Raw genomic sequence first — 20518 nt, forward strand, 5'->3', positions numbered from 1 at the left:
TACATCTTAAATTCCCATTTTTCCCCTCTGTTTTGGACCTGCCTTGCAGTGGGAGAGCAGCTGTTAAAGTCTCAATCAGTGGACCCTTTTTCAAACCTGGAGATAAATGCTGGCGTCTCTAATGCCCAACGAAGTCAGAGCTGGCTCAGCAACATTGGCCCTACCCATCATGAGATAGACACAGCCTCATCCCATGGACCACAAATGCAAGACGCCTTCCTATCACCTTTATCTAACAAAGGTAAATGTCACTGTGAATCCTAGGCTTTTCTTCACTTCCTTTGGAAGAAAGATTATGTGCACTTCAGAGAGAGAGTTTCACTCTCTTCTTTGAAGCTGTTTCCTTGAAGATTGCTCTTCAGTATCTGCTGGAGATGTGGGTAGTTACTATCAAAGGCCAAATTTGGCCTTGAGTATACTTCAGCATATTTATTTTAAGTAAAATGAAACATGAAATCTTATTACACATCAGCACTAATAGATGAACTTTTGCAGTTGATTTTAACGATACATAAATGCAGTTGATTTTAACGATACATAAATACTAACTTTGAAGACTTCCAGCCAAGATGGAGGCATAGGTAGAAAAACTGTGCCTCCTCGCACAACCAAAATAAGGACAACAAAAATTTAGAAACAAAAAAAAAAAAACCAGTACTGTCAGAAAATTGAACTGTATGGAAGTCCAACAACCAAGGAGTTAAAATAGACATATTCATCCAGACCAGTAGGAGGGGCAGAGTTGGGTGGCCGGGTGGAGAGGGGGTCTCACCAAAAAAAGCGGTGGCTGGTAGAGCCAAGGTGTGGGGTGGCAGCAAGTGGGTGAACCCAGTGAGGGGGCAGGTTCTGCAGGGGCGTGGCTGGCAGACCAGGTGGTCCCACATTCGCGCACAGATAAACCAGGTGAAACTGGGGAGCAAGACATCACAACCTAGGATCCCAGCACGGAGAGATAAAGCCTCAAAACACCAACTAAAAACACCTGTGGGGGTTGAAGTGCCAAGAGAGACTCCCAGCCTCACAGGAGAGTTCATTGGAGAGACCCACAGGGTCTTAGAACTTAACAAACCCACCCACCCAGGAAATCAGCACCAGAAGGACCCAGTTTGTTTGGAGGAAGCAGTGGAAGGGGCTGAAAGCCAGCAGAGAACGGAGCTCGTGCCATTGTTATCTCTTGGACCCCGCCTCCACAAACAACATCACAATGCAGCAACTGGGTTGTCCTGCCCTGCTTAACACCTAAGGCTCTTCCCCTTACTACCTAACAGCTGCATCAAAACAAAACAAAATGGCCCAAACAAAAGAACAGATCAAGGCTCCAGAAAAAATACAACTGAGCGATCAAGAGATACCCAACTTATCAGATGCACAGTTCAAAGCACTGGTAATCAGGATGCTCACAGAATTGGTTGAATTTGGTTGCAATTAGATGAAAAAAATGAAGGCTATGCTAAGTGAAAAGAAAATGCACAGGGAAGCAATAGTGTTGGGAAGGAAACTGGGACTCAAATCAATGGAGTGGACCAGAAGGAAGAAAGAAACAACCAAATAGAAAAGAATGAAGAAATAAGAATTCAAAAAAATGAGGAGAGGCTTAGGAAACTCCAGGACATCTTTAAACATTCCAACATCCAAATTATTGAGGTACCAGAAGGAGAAGAGGAAGAGCAACAAGTGGAAGTTATTTGACAAGTTAATAAAGGAGAACTTCCCCAATCTGGCAAAGGAAATCAACTTCCAGGAAGTTGAGGAAGCTCAGAGAGTCCCAAAGAAGTTGGACCCAAGAGGGAACACACCAAGGCACATCATAATTACATTACCCAGGATTAAAATGAAGGAGAAAATTCTAGAAGCAGCAAGAGATAAGGGGACAGTTACCTACAAAGGAGTGCCCATCAGACTGTCAGCTGATTTCTCAAAAGAGACCTTACAGGCAAGAAGGGGCTGGAAAGAAGTTTTCCAAGTCATGAAAGACAAGGAAGTACATTCAAGATTACTCTATCCAGCAAAGTTTTTATTTAGAATGGAGGGGTAGATAAAGTGCTTCTCACATAAGGTCAAGTTAAAGGAGTTCATCATCACCAAGCCTTTATTATATGAAATGTTAAAGGGACTTACCTAAGAAAAAGAAGATAAAACACATGTATAGTTAAATGACAGCAAACTCATAATTATTAACAACCACACGTAAAATAAAAGCAAACTAAGCAAACAACCAGAACAGGAACAGAACCACAGAGATGGAGATCACATGGACGGTTAGCAACAGGGGAGTGGGAGAAGTAGAGAGGAAGAAAAGGTACAGAGAATAAGTAGCATAGATGGTAGGTAGAAAATAGGGGGAGGGCAAGAATAGTATGGGAAATGTAGAAGCTAAAGAACTTATAAGTACGACACATGGACGTGAACTAAAGGGGGGGAATGTGGGTGGGAGAAGGTGTGCAGGGTGGAGGGGAGTGAAGGAAAAATAGGACAACTAAATAGCATAATCATAAAATAAAAAATATATTATGAGAAAAACTTTGAACCTCAAATAAGCAAAATGTTACCTATCCTCATAAAAAATTGCATTTCTCTCATACCTGTATCACAGAAAATTGTACTCAGTTATCTCCCTTTTTATTTCATTGATTTTAAAATGTGGACATTTCCTTTTTCTCTGTGACTTCCTATATAATATCCTTAATTTTGCCTCTTAGCCTTTAAAACCTAAAATACTATCTGGCCCTTTACCCAAAAATGTGTGCTAACCTCTGCTCTTATAGTAATGGGTAAGTGAAAAATTGAGGAATTTTTTAAGTGATTTATGTTGCTTAGGTTTATATAATTACAGGAGCCTTAAGTAGTAATTAATATCCGATTTTCTGCAGTTTTCTTAATGGCCAAGCATTCACCTGAAATTTGATTTCCAGTCTGTTGTCACTGTCACCTGAGCCTCTGCTATGTAGGTAGGCTTACAGCTGCCATTAATTGTTTTTGTGGTAGAATATACATAAAATTTATCACCTTAACCATTTTTAAGTGTACAGTTAGTAGTGTTTACACTTCACACTTTTGTACAGCCAGTCTCCAGGACTTGTTTCATCTTGCAAAACTAAAACCCCCTACCCATTTAATAACAGCTCCCCATTCTTCCCTCCCCCAACTACTGGCAAATAGCGCTCTATTTTCTGTCTCTTTGAATTTCACTACTTTAGATACTTCGTATAACTGGAATCATACAGTATTTGTCCTTTTGTAGCTGGCTTATTTCACTCAGCACAATGTTCTCAAAGTTCATCCCCACTGTAGCATGCATGAACGCCCCTTCCTTTTTTTAGGTGGAGCAATATCCCATTGTGTGTACACGCCACATTTTATTCATCTAGCCATCTGTGGGTATGCACATGGGTTGCTTCCACCTTTCAGTTATTGTGAATAATTTGCCATGAACATGGGAGTACTCTTTGAGACCCTGCTTTCAATGCTTTGGGGTACCTGTGCAGAAGTGGGATTGCCAGGTCATATGGTAATTCTTTTTAATTTTTTTTGGAAGGACCATTGTATTTTTGATAGTAGCTGTACCATTTTATATTCCCACCAGTGTTGACAAGGGGTCCAGTTTCTTCATGTCCTCACCAACACTTACTTGCTTTTTAAAAAAATATTAGCCATCATAATGGGCATGAGGTAGCACCATTGCTTTTTTAAAAGGAACTTTTTAAAGAGTTAATTTCAAACATACTAAAAAGTTTAGATGATAGTATAATGGATCCCTTGGCCCCTGCACGTATCCATCAGCCACCCCACTTCATGACCAGATTGGTTTCATTCACTTCCCCTCCTCCTGTATTTTTGAACATATTCAAGGCATGATGTATTTTATCTGTGAATAGTTCAGTATGTATCTCTAAAGAGACTCTTTTTAAAAATAGCCATAATACCATTATCCCTCTAAAAATTAAACAATTCCTTAATACCATAATATATCCAGTAAGTATTCAGATTTCCAATTGTTTCATAATTCATAATTGTCTTTTATGGCTTGAATCAAGATCCAGACAAGGTTCATACATTGTGCTTGATGTGTTTTTAATTCTTTCAGTGATTGTTCCCCTCGGTCTTTTTTTTCCTTCTAATTTATTCATTGAAGAAATTGCTTCATGGGTTTTTCTCATAATGTGGATTTTGGTGATTGCATCTTCATGGTTTCATTTAACAGTTTCCTCTGTATTGTCAATTGGTCAGATTATAGCTGTTTTTTAAATAGGTAATAGCATGTTTTTCCATCTGAAGGCATATATAATGCATGGTCATCTCTCTAATGACTTTTAAAAAAATACTATTAATACAGCATGGAACTCTAGCAGTGGATTTAATGTTTTGGTTTCAAACTCTCTAGCAGAAATTGACATCTGAGAACAGCCAATATTTAAAATTAAAACATTCTGTACGTGGAGTTAGTTTATAACTTTTGGCACTTCTTCATCAGGTGACGAGTGCAGTATTGGTTCAGCCACAGACTTGACTGAAAGCAGCTCCATGGTGGATGGGGACTGGACAGTGGTGGATGAGAACTTCTCCACACTCAGCTTAACTCAGTCAGAGCTAGAGCACATCTCCATGGAGCTGGCGAGTAAAGGGCCTCACAAGTCCCAGGTCCAGCTGCGGTGAGTCTTTCAGCATTTTGAAAGCACAGAATGCCTACTTGGGATATTTGGGCAAATAAGGTACAAGGGGTACTTTCCTGATAACGATTGCCTTTCTGAACATCTGTAGATTTGCCTTGGATCCGTATTTCCTTCTCAGTTATTTTGTTTCTGTTCGTATGTAGGTATTTGCTACACATCTTCATGGAGGCAGGATGTCTGGACTGGTGTATTGTCATAGGCCTGATTCTTAGAGAATCCTCAGTAATCAACCAGATTTTGGTTATTATGCAGACCACAGAGGTAGATGGAGAGATGTTACAGAACATAAAGACAGGGCTGCATGCGGTGGACCGATGGGCCTCTACAGATTGGTAAGGGCTGGGTTCTGCAGGCTTCTTTCTTGGCTGTCCTTTCACATTAAGACTTAGCTTTGGTTCATTTGTTTGGAGATTTTTAGGTTGGTCAAATAAAAACACTTTCCTATGTTCATTTTGAAGACCATTTTCTTTTGTTACCATTCTCTAATAGACATTTAGATAATGTTCAGTGAGATAGTACTGGTCATTTTAGAAATGGGAGTGCACGTCACTGACCAGTACAAATGATCGTAGAATTAAGACTGGAACTTGAGATTTGTACTTCTGTGGAATTAAAGATAATAACCTAAAAATGTCTACTTGAAAAGATAAAAACTTGAAAGTCCACGTGAATTTAACATTCCATGGCAGTTACTAGCAAGCCCAAATTGAGTAGTACATGGAGATAAAACTCGAAATAGGATAATCTAGAATAAAGGGCACTTGAGTTTTTTTTTTAAAAGAGAGTAGGGATAATGTTAAGAGCCTTGGGTTCTAGCCCTTTGTCACCAATTATGTGTGGATTTTGGGTCTTCCTTTACTTGGGTTTAGTTTTCCTTAATTGACAAATTCATTCATTCAGAAATTTAAGACTTGACACTAATGCTATGTACAGCCACCTTTACACTGGCCAGGGCACCTAAGAAACCATCCCTTCCAACCTCCATGTGCCATCTCTTACTGACCCTACAGTGTCAGTGTTTAGTAGGAATTTATCCATAACACTGTGGAGCCTTTTGAATGCAGCAGATGAAAACTAATGTCCTTTTTCCTCTACTTAGTCCTGGATATAAGCCATTTTTGAACATCATTAAGCCACAACTACAGAAGCTCAGTGAGATAACAGAAGAGCAGGTCCAGCCTGAAGCCTTCCAGCCAGTAACTGTGGGTAAGACTCCTGAACACACTAGTCCCCGGGCAGAGGAGAGCAGGGTCTGCTCAGGCCATGGAAGCCTCCCCCAGGGCGAGGTCGGAGGTAGCGGCCTGGTCAGCAGGAAAGAGGAGGACGCAACCCTAGCAGAGGAGGAAGAACCTTTTCAGGATGGGACTTACGACTGTTCTGTGTCCTAACGACTGTGGGTTGCCGTCGCCGAGGGCAGTGTTATTAGCAGCAGAGTGTATGCAACTGAGGACGTTGTAACCTAGTTGCCTTAACCAGGGAGAGCTCAGCTCAGACACTCTGATAAGGTATTAAATTTTAACTAACTCACTAAGAAATCTCTTTGCATAAACATGTGATATCAGAATTGCTCATCTTTCATAAAAAATTTTTTTAAGCTTGAGTAGAAAGTAATAAAGAATACTGTACAGATAGATGTACACGAGGATATTTTGGTTTTAAAGGTTGGTAGCTTTTAAACTATAGGGATTGTTTTGCCCCAGATGAACTTACTTTTTCACTTCCATATAGCTTCTTACATGTTTTCTGGTTCAGTGTGTGTCCAGACTGCTTTTTAAAGGTAAATGCTAAGGTGCTTGCTGCAGTTCATCAGGTACCTGAGCTACCTGTAGCGCCCCCTTGGATCGAGAGCCAGGCTGGGCTCTAACTGGGCCTCCTGAATGGGAGCTGCCCTGGCTCAGCACACACCAGTGTGATGGAGATGTGCCCCTGGCTCTTCCTGCCCGTCCCGTCGTCCCAGTCCTGAACTGACGGGGCCTTTCCCTGGTTTCCCTGGGAGCCAGTGTGTGCACTTGGTTCCTGCCGGGTCACTGTGGTTGGAGGTCTGCGGGGTTCTTATCAAGTATGCTGTTAGATACCACTACTCTTTTATATCAAAGAAATTTATCTTTTTTGTGAATACTCTTGTGTAAATATACCCAAAGGCACTGTTCATATTTTCAGGGCTTGTATTATAATTTATAAGATTTTATGCTGGATTCTGCATGGCTATATATACTCTTGGAATAAAGACAGGGCTTGCTCTTTCCAAATTTGCGCAGTCCTCAGAGAGGAAGACAGGCATATTGGCTTGGTCATAGAGCAACAGGAATGGTCACACTGATCATGAAATGAAATAGGTTTTGTGCAAATTAATGTAGTTTCTTATTTATTTGCTTTTGTAAATTGAATAAAAATGGAGTTTTATGTAAATAGACTGCTGAATCCTATATCATTACCGCTAACTAAAAATTAGTATGTATAGAATGCATTCTTCATTGTAATTTTTAAAATATTTTATGTATTTCTGGATGATTTAAATTTCAGTTTTCCTGCATTCTCCTTAATTGCTTCACATATCCACCGTGTATACTTCTAATTACCGTGTAACAGTGTTAATTTAGACAGCTTCGTACTGTGCAGTTTGAACAAAGGAATGCAATGTTGTTTTATACAAAAACTTATTTTTATAATAATGATTTGATGTGGACCAACTTCATACCACTATGTAAAACAGCCTCTCTTGTCATAGTGCAATTATAGTGGAGAACTAAAACTTGGTCCTCTATCCTTGTTTTTTAAAGTAAATGGCTAGATTTAGTTGTCCTAGCGAGGTTTCCTTTGAGGGAAACTGAAAACCATTTTGAAATTGCTTAGTTCAAAATTCATCAAACTGTTTTAAATTTTTGGGTTTGGTAATTCACTGTCATTTATTTTTTACATTATAAGTGCAATAATTTCACATATTGAAACTCCTGAATGGGTGTAATATGTGAGTATTGGTACCTGGTTGTTCTGGTGCTACTTTTATTTAAGGCTTTGTTTTAAACCACCTTTCTCTGAATCTTAAGATGGAAAATGTTTCCCATGTGACTACATGCAGCTCAGCAAGAAACTAACCTGAAATTCCTTCTCCTGCCCTTGCCACTAGGAGGAGAACTAGCATTACTTTTGTTGGCGTGCATATTCAGTCAATAAAAATGATTTACCATTGTAAACAGCTGTGATCTTTTCAAATACCCTGTCTGCTGCTAGGTTCATGTTGCATTCTTCAAAGCATGGGCTCACTAAGGCAGCTGTGTTCCTGTGGTTAATGCCATAAACAACGTCTTGTAGAAGATACTTGGTTTTCAACTAATAGGAATGAGCGGGCCCAGAGGCAAAAAAAAGTTTACAGAAATTTTCTCTAATAATTTGTGATATACTTTAATTTTTTAAAGCTCATTTTTGTTTTGCCTTGTTTGGTTCACATATCAATTGTGTAAGCCATAATTTTAACCAATGAACTTAAATATTCAGTATATTCAAAGTTTAAATTATTTGCTAAGATCAAAAACAAGAAGTCATTCAGTGGGAGAGTCGACCTCTGCTTGTAATTAAAGTTTCTGTTGCTTCTGTAATGTGTATATTTTTTTAACTTGGTAAAGGGCAATAAAACTATTACATGAAGTTTTGTTATTCACCATCTGAGGTTAACAACAAAAGTGTATGTAATAAAAGCCACAGAAATACTCTTCTGGTTATATAATTCTCCCTCTCAGAGATTTATTATTTCTATACAGAATTATTTAGAATAGGGGCATCAAGAGTTGGTGGCATCCTAGATGCCTGGCAACAGAAGACTGAAACAGACAGTCCATGTTGACGACATGGAGAATGTTTAAAATATAATGAAAACGTGATACAAAAGCATGCATACATGGTTTCCACCAAACAAAACTTTATAAAAATGTAGAGACCAGGCATCATCTCTAAGAGGTAGGGTTAAAAATTATTTTGACTTTTTCCTATATCTAAACCTGCTGTATCTATGGATTTGCCTATTCTGCACATTTCATATAAATGGAAGTCATATAATATGTGGCTCTTTCCTGTCTTCTTTCAGATAGCATGCTGTTCATCTCCATCTCCGTATATCAGTATTTCATTCCTTTCTAAGGCTGGATAATATTCCATTTTATGGATGTACTATACTTGTTTCTCCATCCTTTATTTAAGGGATTAGATGGTTTGCACTTTTTCTCTACCATATGTATAAGTAGTTTTTGTGAAACACGGTTTCAATTCTGTCTGGGAGTGGAAATGCTGAGTCGTGTGGTAACTAGTTAATTTTTTGAGGAACTGCCTAACTGGATCCCATAGTGCCAATACCATTTTTTAAAATTCCCACTCGCACTGGAGGAGGGTTCCAGTTTCAACCATCAGCACTTGTATTTTCGGTTACAGCTATCTGTGTTAATGTATGACGTGGTGTCTCATTGTAGATTTGCATTTCCTTTATAACTGTCTTTTCATGATTATTAGCCATTTGTATATCTTTGGATAAAAAATATTCACATCCTTTGCCCATTTCACCATTGGGTCATTTATCTTTGTTAATTTGTGAGAGGTTTTATGTATTTTGGATACTAGACCCTGATCAGATACAGGTTCCCCCACTATCCAAGAGTAGAGTGTTCCTAAGAAACCTCTAAGCCACAATGGCATAAAGCAAAGAATATTCCAAAAATTAGTGTTGTGGCACTTAGCTTTTTTGAAAGGCTTACTTCAGTATGGTACCAGCTATTTTCATAAAAGCAAAAAAGAAAAATGCTTAGGATTTCTTTTGGTTAGCAAAAACAGGTACTAATGCCAATGTTTTCTTCTAAGATTTTTATAGTTCTGGCTCCTACTTTTTGGCCTTTGATCCATTGTGAGTTTTTTTTTGTATGTGTGTTACTTAGTGTCCCAGAACCACTTACTGATTTTTTCCCATTGATTGCCAAAACTCAACTGACTGTAAACGTATGGGTTTTTTTCTGGACTAATTTTGTACTACATTAATTTATGTCTACTCTTAATGTCAGTACCACACTGTCTTGATTACTGTTGCTATGTTGCAAGTTTTTCTCGAGTATTTTAGTTATTCTGGGTCCCTTGCACTTCCATAGAAAATTTAGGGCCAGTTTGTCAATTTCTACACATGCACACACAAAAAGGCAGCTGGAATTTTGATGGAGATTGCATTCAATCTATAGATCAATTTGGAAAACACTGCCATCTTAAGCTTGCTAATTGTGAACAAGGTCTTTCAGCAATGTTTTATAGTTTGTAGTATAAAAAAATGGTACTTTTGTTAAGCTTATTTTTAAGTATTTTGTTCTTGATGCTTTTGCAAATAGAATCATTTTCTTTTTGGATTGTTCTATTTTGGGGTTCTTTGTTAATATATAGAAATATAGTTCATTTCCATATATTGATATTGGACCATACAACACTGCTGAATTCACTTATTAACTGGAATACTTCTGTGAACTCCTTAGGATTCTCTCTGTAGACCATCATATCATCTGCAGCTAATCTGGATGCCTCCTGCCAAACCACCTTGGCTAGAACCTCCAGTACCATATTCAGCAGAAGTGGGAGTACTGGATGTCCTTATCTTCTTTTCTGAGGGAAAGCAACATTTCGTCTTTCACCACAAATTATTTTTCTAATAGATTACCTTTATTGAGGAAGTTCCCATCCTGTTATTAGATTAGGGTTTTTATCATGAAAAGGTTTTAGGTGTTGTCAGATTTTTTGGCATCTGTTGAAATGATCATGTTAGTCGTCCTTTATTAATTACATATTGCGTTGATTTTTCAGGTGCTGAATCAACTTTGCATTCTTGGGATAAGTTCCACTTGATCACGTTAATAGGGGCAAACTTGGAGAAAACAAATTAATATGTAGTATCGAAAGTATATATTATTGTACTTCAAAATTGGCTAGGATATTTTTAAAATAAAAACACATAAGGAGGCATAAAATGTATTAGGAGTATCATTCAGCTGTTTCACCTTGTACTGAACCATTTTCAAGGAAACTGACTCAAATTTAAGTAATTTGCACAGAGATGTGGGTACTTTTTTTGGGGGGGGGAGCACGGCTGCCCTTTCCTTGTGTGATTAGAATGCGCTCTCTGGCTCCAAGAAAATTCCCTCTTCCCTCCCTTTTTATTAGCCCTTCAGTGACTCTCTTCACCAATGGATATGATTTAAATTGCTAAATGTGCTGAAGTTCAACACTTACCAAATAATGAGTCATAAATTTCTGTGGAATTCAGATGCACAACCTTATTCCACAGCAAAAAGGATTCCAGTTGAAGTAAACGAACATTTTAATATTGAGTTCTTCACGCATATGACCCATCTAGGTTTTCTAATAGCAATTTTTAAAAAGGGATTTTAAAGGCTCTGTAGACTTGAAATAACTTCAAATGTGAGGATACAGGAGAGAACACAATAAAGATCTATTTTTCTGTTAAAGACACTAGCAGATAAAAAGTTTATTCTGGTAACATTGTAAGGCAACAGTTAATCAAGTCAGCAAACCAGTGAAAAGAAATGGACAGTCTTCCTGAGTGAACAGCTGGTTTCCCTCAGTGATAACATTTTAGGGATCCTATCATGCTTAGTTACATCTGCCAAACTGGACACAAATACTTCATGCAACAATCATTTTTTGGTCCAACACAGCATAAAATTTTAAGAACAAATTCCTTTGAAATCACAATTCTTTACACTTTTTTCTGTGCTACTTACATTTAAATTCTGTAGGAAATGATGTGTTTTAGAATTTGAAAAGACCCTTTTAGAAATGAGTTATTCAAATGACTCAAATTCTTTAATTTCAGAGGCTGCTGATGTGACAGTGGTGCGCTTACCAACACAGCCATGAATACTGGAATTACTTAATCATTTCTACATTAAAACAATCTTCTAGGACACTTAAGCGTGCCCAGAGACCATTGAGCATCTTTTTAAGATCTTGCACCAGATGTAAGTTTTATAATTCGAAAGAAACAAAAGAATTGTTTACATGTAAGGATATAATTCAAAGGCAAAAAGAAAACCATGATTATTACTGAAAATATCACAAGGAACTTTTTGTGTTTCATACAATGCCTCCTACAAAAGTTGGAGTTTTGCCTTTTTTCCCCTATGAGTAATTTCTGGTAATCAAGTCCAGATTATTCACAGGGACAAAAATATGATTATACAGTTATCCCTTAGGATCCATCGGACAGGGAGTTAGAGCGTGTGTGTGGATATGAAAATCCACATGTCCTAGTTCCTTACATAAAATAGCATAGTATTTGCATATAGCCTACATCCATTATCCTCTAAATCATCTGAATTGTATTAAAATGTACATACCATGTAATAGTTATTACACTACACTTTTTAGGGAATAAGGAAAAGAGTCTACACGTTTGGTACAGATGGAACCACTGTAGGCCTAACTATGTAGTACACATCAGCAACAACGTAACATTTTTCCCCTGCATATTTTCCATCCGTGTATATGGAACCTGCAGACTGGCTAGATTTTGAAATTCATTGAGATAGTACTGTTTCTAACTTTTCTTCCACAACTGTGATTCCATACAAGCTATACTATAAACACTTCCAACTTTATTACTGCCTAATGTGGCAGGTGCCAGGCACTTAAAGCTAATAATACATGGTTTCTACAAAATCAAAAATAAGCATCGGCACCAGTTTTTGTGCACGTCACAGCCACCGTGTTACCCTTCAGTGCTGGCTGCGGCCCTCCATGTACGCCCAGGCAGCTTTAAGAGTCAGATTAGGTAATATGATTAAGAAACCACATTGTATCACACAAGCAGCTTCAAGAATTTCCTCCCATGATGCACACTTACTCTATCTGTTCAAATGAATCCAAGTGCCAATTCTTTAATTTTTTTTTACTATGGTGTGTCTTTAAAATGTTTTGGGGGGGTCTATACTTAGTACACTCAGAATTGGTGCAACTTCTTACATTTCTTAACAGAAAAAAAATGAAGCAACATTTACCACCTAACCCCCAAACCTTCCCACTGGAGCCCAGAATCCGTCAGAGGCACTGCTGGCATATGCCTCACACGCTACACAGTCATCTTAAAAATGAAGAGCACTTATGAGGCCTAGGTCTGCCATTATGCAGGGTCTGAACCCCAATAACCACAAGTACAGGGGGATCTTGTTCCAGGCCTAGCCACAACCTCAACTTCCAGGAAAGTCTTCTCTGCTGGACAGTAAGTTACTGAGAAACCAATCTGTTCAGCTGGCTGGAAACAGGCACAAATAAGGACTCAGTGCATCAATAAAACTATGCTTTTAAGGATTAACACTGGATAGCAGAAAACTCTCTCCTACAAGACAAAGAATAAATATTTATAAAATAGCCATTGGCAACTCAGTGCTCTGAGGAAGTTAAGGTCATGTACTGGCACAAACAACAATGACCCAAAAGAACCTGTGAAAACCCAGAGGGTACATGTAGCTGGACATAGGCTTGCCATCTCAAACTGGTCAGGTGAAGAGGGGCAACATGTTTCAGAGGGAAGTTTCAGGCACAGAAGCTTCACAATGGATCTAGGTGACCAGCTGTCAGGAGGGCGCTAGGAGCAGCAACTCAGCACAGGTTTCCACATCAGGGGTCCTGGGCTTCACTACAGAGATGCAAAGCACACTCTAGAAGCTTCCTAAAGAAGCTCAGCCTGGCACAGGCCGGGATCTCAAAAGCCCAATGGTTCTTCCCATTCCTTTTTGAAACAGCTTTCTAATGACCTACAGTTAGGTCTCAAGGGGAATCCTTACTCCAGTGATTTGGTAGTTTACCCACCATCCACACAACAAATGGTCTTGAGCTTTAATTGGAAATGTCATTTGTCTCAGTAACAGCGGGCCTGAAGTACTTCCAATGTCTTTTATGATCCTAAGGGAACAACTCACTGTTCAGATGGTCTGTTGGTTTTTGTCCTTAAGGTTGTACAAAATGACAGTAGTGTAGTGGCAGTACCTACGTGTGCTTAAGTGCCAGAAAACTGGCATTTTCAAGTGTCAAAAAAATCATTTATCATTACCCCACAGCATAATCATAGCGCTTAACCCTGAACAGTGTTAGTCCACAAAGCTCTTTGAACATATGCTCATTAAAATTCACTGACTTACAAGTACCATGTAGCCTAAGGAGAAAATGTGTCACATGAAGTATCATCCCACTGGTCATTTACTTCAAATTCTTTCACAAGGTTAAAACACATAGAGACTGTAGGTGCACACCCAGGCAGAGGGAAATGTCCAATCTGGGAACTTCTCTTTCAGAGTGTCCAGCTGGGAGGATCTCTTGTTTTCCCCAGAAAGATAGTGGGCAGCAATGGCTACAGTGACTGCACCCTCTGGCTGTTCTTCCAAGACCTGGCAGAGAAAATTAGTTAGTTTTCTAGCTCTATGAAGGCAGAATACTGATCCTAAGTATTTGGTAGTTGCCAAATACCACCTGGGAACCCGACCAATGATACCAGTAATGCTGGGAAATTCCCACCTGTACTTCTATCCAGAACTGCCATGCAGAGGCTTGGAGTCCATGAGAGTAAAATACAAAGTAGTCCCCTCCTTTACTGGTGACTGGAGTGCCACTGCCAAGAGACCACTGAGAAAGTGTTGACCCTTTGTGAGTACGAACATAGAATGACATGTGGCTTGGTCCTGCAACAAACAGAAGAAAGATTAGTCACAACTATCTTAAACATCAAGAAAAGCAATTAAGCCACCACCCAGACCAGACTATGAAGTTCATGTCTTATCATTGCAAACCTGATGGAGGTCTGCCAGTTTGGACTTTCAGTGTAGATCAACAAGGGTAAGTGATGAGGTGCGGCAGGGAAGGCACAGATGTTACAGTGAGAAAACGTGGGTGTGAGTCTTGGCCTGGTCACAAGAACCCAGCACTCATGAGAGCTATTCTTCAGAAATCTAGAGAATAAGCTTCATCTAACCATGATATGAAAATCAGCAAAAGAACTGATAATGAGCCCTGGCTGGTGTGGCTCAGTGGACTAAGCGCCAACCCATGAACCAAAAGGTTGCCAGTTTGATTGCCAGTCAGGGCACATGCCTGGGTTGTGGGTCAGGTCCCCAGTAGGGGGCGTGCAAGAGGCAACCACACATTGATGTTTCTCTCTTTCCCCCTCCCTTTCCTTCTAAAAAGAAAGTTTAAAAATCATTGAAAAAAAAGAACGAGAATTTTACTATATTCAAACATTACAAATATTGAGGTGTGAGGGTGGAAGACTAATGTACAAACGTTGCATGTAACATGAAAGGGAAAGTGGAGTAAGTACACTGTTGTGTAGGCTACGAGTTAAAGAATGCCATTAAAACCTGACACACAGATAGTGAAAAATTAACGGTGATTAAAGAAAAATACATATTTCTTTAAATGCCAGAAAATGTCTTAAAGAACAAAGGAGACACCACAGAAAAAGAAACATAAAACACAGCATTAGTCATAAAAATGTGAGTAGACCTGACTCAGCCACTAAAAGAAACAAGTTTTCAACTTGGCTTACAAAGCCGACCTAATGTTCAAGGAACATAGTTAAAGAGATTAAGAAAACATAAAATTAAAGGTATGAACCAAAGGTATTTCAGTCAAGTGGACACAATTTTAGAAAGACCTCTTTGCCTTTCATGACCTGGAATACTTCTTTACAGCCCCTTCTTCCCTGTAAGGTCTGTTTTAAGAAATCAGCTGACAGTCTGATGGTAACTCCTTTGTAGGTGACTGTTCCCTTATATCTTGCTGCTTCTAGAATTCTCTCCTTCATTTTAATCTTGGCTAATGTAATTATGATGTGCCTTGGTGTGTTCCTTCTTGGGTCCAACTTCTTTGGGACTCTCTGAGCTTCCTGGATTTCCTGGAAGTCTATTTCCTTTGCTGGATTGGGGAAGTTCTCCTTTATTATTTGGTCAAATAAGTTTTCCACTTGTTGCTGTTCCTCTTCCCCTTCTGGTACCCCTATAATTCGGATGTTGGAACGTTTAAAGATGTCCTGGAGGTTCCTAAGCCTCTCCTCATGTTTTTGAATTCCTGTTTCTTCATTCTCTTCTGATTGGATGTTTCTTTCTTCCCTTCTGGTCCATTCCATTGATTTGAGTCCCAGTTTCCTTCCCATCACAATTGGTTCCTTGTACATCTTCCTTTATTTCACAAGTCATGAAAGGCAAGGACCTACATCCAGGATTGCTGTATCCAGCAAAGCTTTCATTTAGAATGGAAGGGCAGATAAAGTACTTCTCAGATAAGGTCATGTTAAAGGAGTTCATCATCACCAAGCCCTTATTATATGAAATGTTAAAGGGACTCACTTAAGAAAAAGAAGACAAAAAACCTGTACAGTAAAATGACAGCAAACTCATAATTACTAACAACCACACCTAAAATAAAAACTAAGCAAACAACTAGAACAGGAACAGAACTACAGAAATGGAGATCACATAGAATGTTATCAATAGGAAAGGGGGAGGGAAGGAAGGTACAGAGAGTAAGTAGCATAGAAGGTAGGTAGAAAATAAGGGGAGGGTAAGAATAGAATGGTAAATGTAGAAGCTAAAGAATTTATAAGTATGACACATGGACATGAACTAAAGGGGGGGGAAGGTGGGAGGGAAGGTGGGTGGGAGGGGGTAGCAGGGTGGAGGGGAGTGAAGAGGGGAAAATGGGACAACTGTGATAGCATAATCAATAAAATATATTTTTAAAAAAGACTTCTTTGATGTCAGAAGAAAACAATTCAAGACAAAAAGCACTAAAAGACACCTAAAAGCTGTAATTCACATAAAAATTGTTACTTCTGTACCCCAAATAACATAGCAACTACTTTATGATGCAAAACTATAGGAGATGCAAAATGTATACATAGAAACAAAAGAAACTAATATTCCATCACTGTAAGACATCAAATGAACAAAAAACAGTGATATAAGACTTAGAAAATGATCAGTGAAGTAGACCATAAAATATACATATCAAACTTTACATGATAATACAGAATATATCTCAAGTGGGATTAAAACATAAAAATCTTGAGTGATTTCAAAGTTCTATAAAACTGAGATTACAAATAACATTCTGATCACAATTCAATAAAGCTTGAAATTATCAACAAAACAAAACAGCTTTCTACATGGAAATTAAAAGGTCTATTTGAGACTCATGAGTAAAAGGAAACAAACAAAAATTATGGAAATTTTTTTAAATAAGGGAAGTACTACCCATACCAGAAACTATTGGATACATGAAAAACAGTGATAAAAGAAAATCCAGAGCAATAAGCCACTGTTTCAGTAAAATAAGAGAATAAAATGACAAGTAAAAAAGGACAACAAAGTAAATGAAAAGAGCACAAGTTAGGAAATACTACAGATAAAATCAAACCAATGAAATGGAGAACAGGACAAAACACCTGCCTTAATCAAAACTGCTATTTATTTTTAATGAACAAGATGGGGGTAGTCTGGGCAGAGGAAGGAAAAGTGGGAAAAATTGGGACAACTGTAATATAACTAAACATTTTTTTAAAAGAAAAAAAATTAACAAGACAACCACTAGGTAACAAGAAAAAGGCAGCAGGGGAGGGAGCAACAAATCAAGTATGCAAATAGAAATAAAAATAACTTAAACAGAAATGTGTAAATTACTTGTGATTACTTTGCAGACCTCCATAAACTACTAAAAACCCAGATGAAATAGATACTTTTCTAGAAAAATGCAGGTGACCCAAACACACCTTTAAAGCTTAGGCAGACAAATTACCCTAGAAAAAGTTATTAACCTACCCCACAAAAAAAAGCACAGGCCCTGGTAGTTTCAGAGAGAATTTCAAGCCAACTTTTCAACCAAATAGTTCCAATGCTCCATAAACTGTTCCAAAGCATTGAACAATTAAGGAAAACTTACCAACTGTTTCATGATGTATAACATTTATGTTGTTTTTACATTTATAATGCATAACACTGATACCTAAATCTGATAGAGTACCACACACACACGGACCGGTACCATTCATGAGTACTAATGCAAAATTTCTAAATAAAATATTAGCAGAAATCCAACATCACAGTAAGAAAATAATTAGGCTATGACCTGGCTGATTATACCACATTAAATTAGCCAAGGAAGAAAAAACTTACAATTATTTTTATAGATTACTTTTAAAAAGTCTCTCTCAAAATTAAAAACAATTTCTTATAAAAATATTCTAGAGATTTCCCTGGCTGGTGTGGCTCAGCAGATTGAGGGCCAGCCTGCGAACTGAAAAATCGCTGGTTCGATTCCCAGTCAGGTCATGTGCCTGGGTTGCAGGCCAGGTCCCCAGTTGGGGGTTTGTGAAAGGAAACCAACTGATGTTTCTCACTGTCTCTTTCTCCCTCCCTCCCTCCCCCGCCTCTCTAAAAATAAATAAATATATCTTTTTAAAAAATAGAAACAACAGTTTCTATTTTTTGATGAATGCTTGGTTAACATGATAAAAAGTAATCTACCTTAGTCCTAAGGCTCTCTCATATAATGGGAAACACTAGAGACCTTTTTACTGATACCAAGAACAAGGCAAGAATGCTGGCGTCTCAACAACCGCATGCACTATGCTAGAAGTATTAGCCATTTACGCAAATCAGAGGCATAAGAACTGGCAAAGAAGAAATAAAACTACACTTGCAGATGATGTGCAGTAGTCAAAAGTTATTCCTGAGTTCTGCTTTTCTCTAGTTGTCAGGCTCGGAATGGTTTATATGTTTTTTAAACAGTGATTAACAAAGAACCCACAACAGAGACATCTGCCAAAGTGTTACAGAACAGAGGTCCAAGGTGGGGGCAATATTTGGCCCACCGAGGGACACCAAAAACTGCTACAGAACAACAGGGGCCCCTCCAAGGACGGTATACTAATACCTACTGGGCTCGTCTGTCTGTCACCAGAGGAAAGACATCTCTCAATGCCAGAGATTTGTGAAAAGGAAAGGAAAGATTTCTTTAAAGCTATATAGACTTAAGGTAGTGACCCAATGTCCCCAGTAAAATATCAAAGTCCTTTAGGATAAACACAGACGCCCACAGCACTTCCTTCTCCCCCTGCCCTAATTTGGGGTACCGTAACTAGGGAAAACAAGCACACATCCATGTTTCAGGTTGCCGACACCGTCAGCTGTGTCGCTGTCCAGGCAGGATCTCTAATTAATCCAAAGTCATGTGATACCTTCTCATGGTTCACTGGCAAGAGTTCTTTCACCCTTCTTCCAGGCAAAGTCTCTCCTGCTTCCCAGACCACACGGGCAGAGAGCACTCCCAAAGCTGCGTGGCTCTCTCCTCAACGGCTGCTGCATCTGCGTTTAAATCCCTGCGCCAGTCCTTTTGTAGCCCCATTTCCAACTCCTCCCACAATCGGTTACACCTGCCAGGACTCCCATACCCTCCCAGCTTTACTGGGCTGCCATAGTGAGTCTGGGCAGGTGTGGCCCCCATGATGTGGAGCCAATCAACACTAAGCTCTCACATAGGTGCAGTAACTAGGGGGTGTTGCTTCCTAATTACATCCTGGGTGGAAGTCACTCCCTTCTCCCTGGCTGAGAGTATGGCTGCAGCTATTTAACATAATATCTATGAAACCAGTTAAAGGTTACAGATATGTTAAATGACCATTTTAGAGGTTATCTGCGAAACTGTTGCTATGTAAAACAACTCTCAATGGCCCTTCTCCATTTGTCCCTTCCCCCAACTGACACCTGTTTGGGGGGGGGGGGGGTAAGAGGTGAGGACATCTTATACGTCTTTCTAATATTCCCTGGACACCTTGAGCTCTGGACCCCATTCCAAATCCCTTTTTGCGGGGGCCCCCCTCTTGGCTGCACTCTGTTATAAAAGCTTAAAATATTTACTATCTGACCTTTTAAAGTTTGGCAATTCCATATCTGGAGAGCCCTAGGGTATCATGATTAACTTGAAAAATAAAAGATTCAGCCCTGAATCTTTTCTGGTGTGGTTCAGTGGTTCAGCCAACCTGTGAACCAAAAGGTCGCTGGATGGATTCCCAGTCGGGACATGCCTGCGTTGCGGGCCAGGTCTCTAGTTGGGGGCATGTGAGAGGCAACCAATCAATGTACTCATGTTGATGTTTCTCTCCTTCTCTTCCTCCCTCCCTCTCCTCTCTAAAAGTAAATAAAATCTAAATAAACAAACAAATAAATAAAAGATTCAGCCAGCCCAGGCCAGGTAACTCAGTTGGTTAGAGTGTAGTCACAACACGCCGAGGTTGCAGGTCTGATCCCTGGTCAGGGCACACATAAGAATCAACCAAGGAATGCGTAAATACGTGGAACAAGAAGTTGATGTTTCCCTCTCTCTCTCAAATAAATTAAACAATAATAAAAGATTCAGTGAGGTACCGAAATATAAAACTGACATACGCAAGTCATTTGCCTTCACACATACAAATTATTAATGTTAAAACTTTTATTATAAATGATAAAAGTCATATATGTTAATATGTAACTATATTAATATAACACTTGTTATATTAATATAACATACAAATTATTAATATAGGCAGTTATATTAATATAACTGGTGAAGGAAACCCCAATTATAATAGCAACAAAACCTAGATAAGAAAAATTCTAAAACACTCCTGAAAGACACAAGAATAGGTTTGAACAAATAAATGGACAGTCCAAGTTCATGTATTGGGAGACTCAACAATGTAATGTCAGTTCTCCTTAATTTATAAACTGTATCCCCCAAATACCAATTTATTTTTATTTTTTTCTTAATATATTTTATTGATT

At 38.8% G+C, this 20518-nt stretch overlaps 2 protein-coding genes across 4 annotated transcripts in view; one reads left to right on the top strand and one right to left on the bottom strand.

The window, feature by feature from the left end:
• RIC1 (RIC1 partner of RAB6A GEF complex) overlaps window positions 1-7864 on the top strand; it is a 135251-nt gene extending 127387 nt beyond the window's left edge. For both annotated transcript variants that reach the window (XM_037036337.1, XM_037036338.1), the window contains exons 23-26: window positions 50-241; window positions 4472-4649; window positions 4814-5002; window positions 5770-7864. In XM_037036337.1, the coding sequence (XP_036892232.1) occupies window positions 50-241; window positions 4472-4649; window positions 4814-5002; window positions 5770-6058 (848 nt within the window). In that variant the 3' untranslated portion in view covers window positions 6059-7864. The remainder of the gene's footprint in view (window positions 1-49; window positions 242-4471; window positions 4650-4813; window positions 5003-5769) is intronic.
• Window positions 7865-10762: 2898 nt separating this feature from the next.
• Window positions 10763-20518, bottom strand: part of ERMP1 (endoplasmic reticulum metallopeptidase 1) — a 71040-nt gene continuing 61284 nt past the window's right edge. For both annotated transcript variants that reach the window (XM_037036340.1, XM_037036339.1), the window contains exons 14-15: window positions 14220-14383; window positions 10763-14092 (exon numbers count right to left, since the gene is read on the bottom strand). In XM_037036340.1, coding sequence (XP_036892235.1) covers window positions 13928-14092; window positions 14220-14383 — 329 coding nt within the window. In that variant the 3' untranslated portion in view covers window positions 10763-13927. The remainder of the gene's footprint in view (window positions 14093-14219; window positions 14384-20518) is intronic.

The sequence above is a fragment of the Sturnira hondurensis genome, unplaced genomic scaffold (genome assembly GCF_014824575.4).
Source record: "Sturnira hondurensis isolate 20B ecotype Veracruz unplaced genomic scaffold, ASM1482457v3 Scaffold0022824, whole genome shotgun sequence".
Lineage (NCBI taxonomy): Eukaryota > Metazoa > Chordata > Mammalia > Chiroptera > Phyllostomidae > Sturnira > Sturnira hondurensis.